Genomic DNA, 3,987 nt, shown 5'->3' with positions numbered 1-3,987 from the left:
TATATATATATACGCACACACACATTAATGTTTGAGACGGTTTTGTTTATTAAGCTTGATGTTTGTGTTCTATTTAAGTGCTTGACTGACAATTAACAAAGCTCGAAGCATACTTGTTATGTTGGTTCTAAACTTCTATAGGAAACTGATTGCTCACAATTAAGTGTACTGTAGTGATTTTGTTTGGTTAAGTAAAATAAATGATCGCATTTATTGATGGATCGAATTTAAATTCAATGACTCAGTCACTCATTGTGTTGTCCATTCACTTTGCACAGGAAGAATGTTTACCGAAAATAAAATAAGAAGAATTATAAAATAAGAAGGATCCTTGCTAAAATAATATTCTTATAACCTTGTTATAAGAGGTGTAGGGTCAAATCCTACATGTGTATACTGCTGAGTAAGGAATTTTTTCATCTGAAATGTTCATATTTGGGTTTTAAAAAATAAAGCGTTTATGATGTTCCTCTGTGTGAATATAAATAATTTAGAAGGTAGAACTTTTGCCATGTGTCTAACTTTCTGGAGAAGAATTGATCAGTGTTTTCATTGGAAAAACAAAGTGATAATAGTAAAGACAATGCGATGTTGTTCTATTTAAAACTGAAGAGTACTTTAACTGATGACATGTCCGATATTTGTATTTAAGGTACACTTAAACAAAGTGTTAGCTATTCTAAAAATATATCAATACCAGAAGAACTTTAAACTATATTAAAGTCGTTCTGCAGAGAGACACATGAATGTTCGGTTTCCTTTTGACTAGATTCTTTGTGAGTTTCATTAATTGTGATAGATTTAACACTGCTTGAGGAAAAAAGACATGTGCTAATGAAACCCAAAGACCTTCTGACTGAATGATAAAAAAAGGTGAAAACTAATGTAATGGAGCAGCATAAATTTGCAGCTTTCATACTCTGTGTCAGAGCAGCAGCAGCTAGAACGGATATGCTTCCTGAAAAAAGGTGATGTCTGAAGTCATTTTCCCCCCACAGGAGCTCCTTCACTTCCTGCAAAAATCACACCTTTGTTTCTTAAAAAAGATTGCCACCTAAGCCAGGTTTTTGTTTACTTATTACTATGACAACTGAGTGAGCCTACAAATAACAACAGTGAATTGTATCAATATAAGAGAAGGGTAAGGATGCCAGTGTCAAAGAAAATAAATAAATAAAATGAATGAACTGAAAGCAACTCAAATATTTTTGTACAAATCTAATAACATTATTTGGCATTTCCAGGAGAAAATCCTTCCTCCAAATAACCAAAATGACAAATCATCATTCAAGTGATCTGTCATAGTTTGTAGAATTTGAATGATCCTGACATGTTCACAATTTACACTTCACGTCATATATGAAAAAAAGAACTATCTTATTTTGCGTATTGACTCAGTTTTTAATACCAGTTGAAATAATTTTCATTGCCTTTTTTATCTTAACTCATTCCCTTGACCTCTTTTTTAAAATATCACAAAGTAACAAAACTTGGTACAATGAGTTAATGAAGCGCTTACATATAAAGAAATATATGCATGCTATTGGTTAATTAAAAGAAGAAAAAGCTACAAATCTTAAACATTTTTGACAAATCTCTTAACTATTCTGCTAACATTTACAGTCCAGTAGTTACATGAATGTTGATGAGTAAAACAAAGCTGCAYAGAAATAGGGGATAAAATGACCTCTTCTCTTTTCATAAAGAATGTTCCAATGTTTCCTGTGCTACAAAGAAGATAATAAACGAACTATTAAAGCTTTTTTTTTACAGAATTTAACCCACAGTTTCAATCCCATAGTGAGGACCTAATGCTGCAAATGTTTTATAGGAGAAAAAAATTATTAATTAAAAATAAAAAAATATTAAAATGTTATTTAGAAGCAGCAAAACATCTGTATTACTTTATCCCTTTCGGTTTTTACCAGAACGATGTTAGTTGGAACATTAGTTGGAAACTCCTGTTTCTGAACAACTAAACTCATCCGTTTTCTCCTGAAGTATTTTGAGGTAAACAAGATGTGTGATTATGAAATTTATATGAATCTCACATTTCTARATGGTTTGAAGTTTTTCAGAAGAAACAAAAAGAAAAGGAAGAAACACAGCATCACAAAGCATCTGCCACAAAGGGCTGCTTCAGGTGGGGTATTTTCCGTCCAGAGTCCCCTGAAGTGGACATTACAGTGGTAGAAAACATTGGTATCATTTTGATTCTTTGGCTSTAGTCACTAATGCCCAAAGCCAGACCACTGGTAATGGTGATGCATGTGTGGGAGAAGATAGGGCTGTCTCTGAAAGAAAACTGACTACTGTGAGAGAGGAACTAATTCTGTCTATTGGTGATTTAACAGTAGGGAAAGTGCAAAGCATTCTACTGAAACCAAAAGAATCAATTATGTGCTAAYAATTACTGCCATAAACCTGGATGAATAACAAACCTGGACTCACTTATGACTTATAGAGCAGAGTTGGGACAAAGTGCAGTGATTCAGAGGGTACAATCTACAGGYGGAGAGCTGCCTAAACGATAAAAACTGTTGGTGCATCCTTTTAAGAATTCATCCTAAACAAGAAAAGTGCTCAACATATTTGTTCATTCAAAACAAAAAACAGCATTTTTTTTATAAAACGTTTTTTTCTCCAACTTAATCTCCATCTTCTACCACTTCTCCATAGACAGTAAACAGGTCCAGGAGAGAAACCCAGACCTTTCTCTACCCAGTGACACTCTCCAGCTCCTCCTGGTGGACCCCYAAGCATTCCCAGGCCAGAYGAGATACACAATCCTTCCAGCGAGTTCTGGGTCAGCCCCAGGGTCTCTTTGGTTAATCCAATCWTTTAATTATTTTTGTACATAAACTACAACAAAAACACATTGAACGTGAAACACTGATTTACCATTCTTTTGGCTCGTTTGTTGTGACACATTTCACAAAAATTGAACTAACCATTTGCACAAAGAGAACAACAGACTCAAGCAAATTTGAAAATTGTGTCACAATATAATAATKGAAGAAATAAGAAGTGATAATAGTAAATTAACACCCAGTCACAACACAGTGTGAATTAAACAATTTTACCTAACAGCTGCAGAATGTGTGRCATTATAAATAACAGCAAATTAAAACTGCAAATATGTAGTTTCCACACTCCTYCTTTATGACCACATCTCCTTTCAGTCACCTGTTAAACCGATCTCATCTGTGATTCCCATCTGTGAAAAATCTATGATTTTTTTTTACAGAAATCACCAAGAAAATCTCCACATAATGCAACACAATGTTTGACTAAAAACCCATGATAAGATAAGATAAGATAAGATAAGATAAGATAAGATAAGATAAGATAAGATAAGATAAGATAAGATAAGTGATCTAGCCAAACAGACTCAGAACCGTAATAAGGCAGAAAGGACATGGTTTACCAATTTAGTGAATGGTTGCTTCAACAAACAAAGCATTTTAAAATTAATTCACAGAAATTACCGGATATGAGCTTCAGTTTTCGCTGCTGCCTGGTCATACTCTTCAACTGTCTGCTTGTAGTTGTCAAAACTCTGAAAAGAGGGAAAAGGAAAGAACCTATTCAGGCATTTTTTACTCTGAAAAAAAAAAAAAAAAACAACAACGACACATTCACAAATACTGTAAATAGATATCTAAATATAATTCTATAACTAGACATGCTGTATCAGAGTCTTCAAATCAAGTTAATGAATCAAAGCCTAACTTCCACATCCACATATTGTTGCCACAAATGCAGTTACTTTTTTCTGCATTATTTCCAGTTGTAATAGACCAGCAGTAATAAGCAAAATGCGTAAAGCACTACTGGAAATGTCACATTCCATAAATTAGTGACCTTTGAATTTCACAGCCTGCTTACAAATCTGAATATTGAAGGTCTGGTGGTACTCTATAATGTTTTATTTCATGCGAGAAACCCTGGCATTTAAATAGCAATTACAACAGTGATGCAGCCAGT

General features: G+C 33.7%; 1 protein-coding gene across 2 annotated transcripts in view; it reads right to left on the bottom strand.

Moving 5' to 3' along the window:
* Window positions 1–3,987, bottom strand: part of chchd6b (coiled-coil-helix-coiled-coil-helix domain containing 6b) — a 66,623-nt gene that overhangs the window by 31,624 nt on the left and 31,012 nt on the right. For both annotated transcript variants that reach the window (XM_014009642.1, XM_014009643.1), the window contains one exon: window positions 3,489–3,559. In XM_014009642.1, the coding sequence (XP_013865096.1) occupies window positions 3,489–3,559 (71 nt within the window). The remainder of the gene's footprint in view (window positions 1–3,488; window positions 3,560–3,987) is intronic.

Source organism: Austrofundulus limnaeus, unplaced genomic scaffold, assembly GCF_001266775.1.
Source record: "Austrofundulus limnaeus strain Quisiro unplaced genomic scaffold, Austrofundulus_limnaeus-1.0 Scaffold60, whole genome shotgun sequence".
In the NCBI taxonomy this organism is placed as follows: Eukaryota; Metazoa; Chordata; class Actinopteri; order Cyprinodontiformes; family Rivulidae; genus Austrofundulus; species Austrofundulus limnaeus.
Note: the sequence above shows the minus strand (reverse complement) of the source record. Positions and strands in the feature narration are given on the sequence as shown.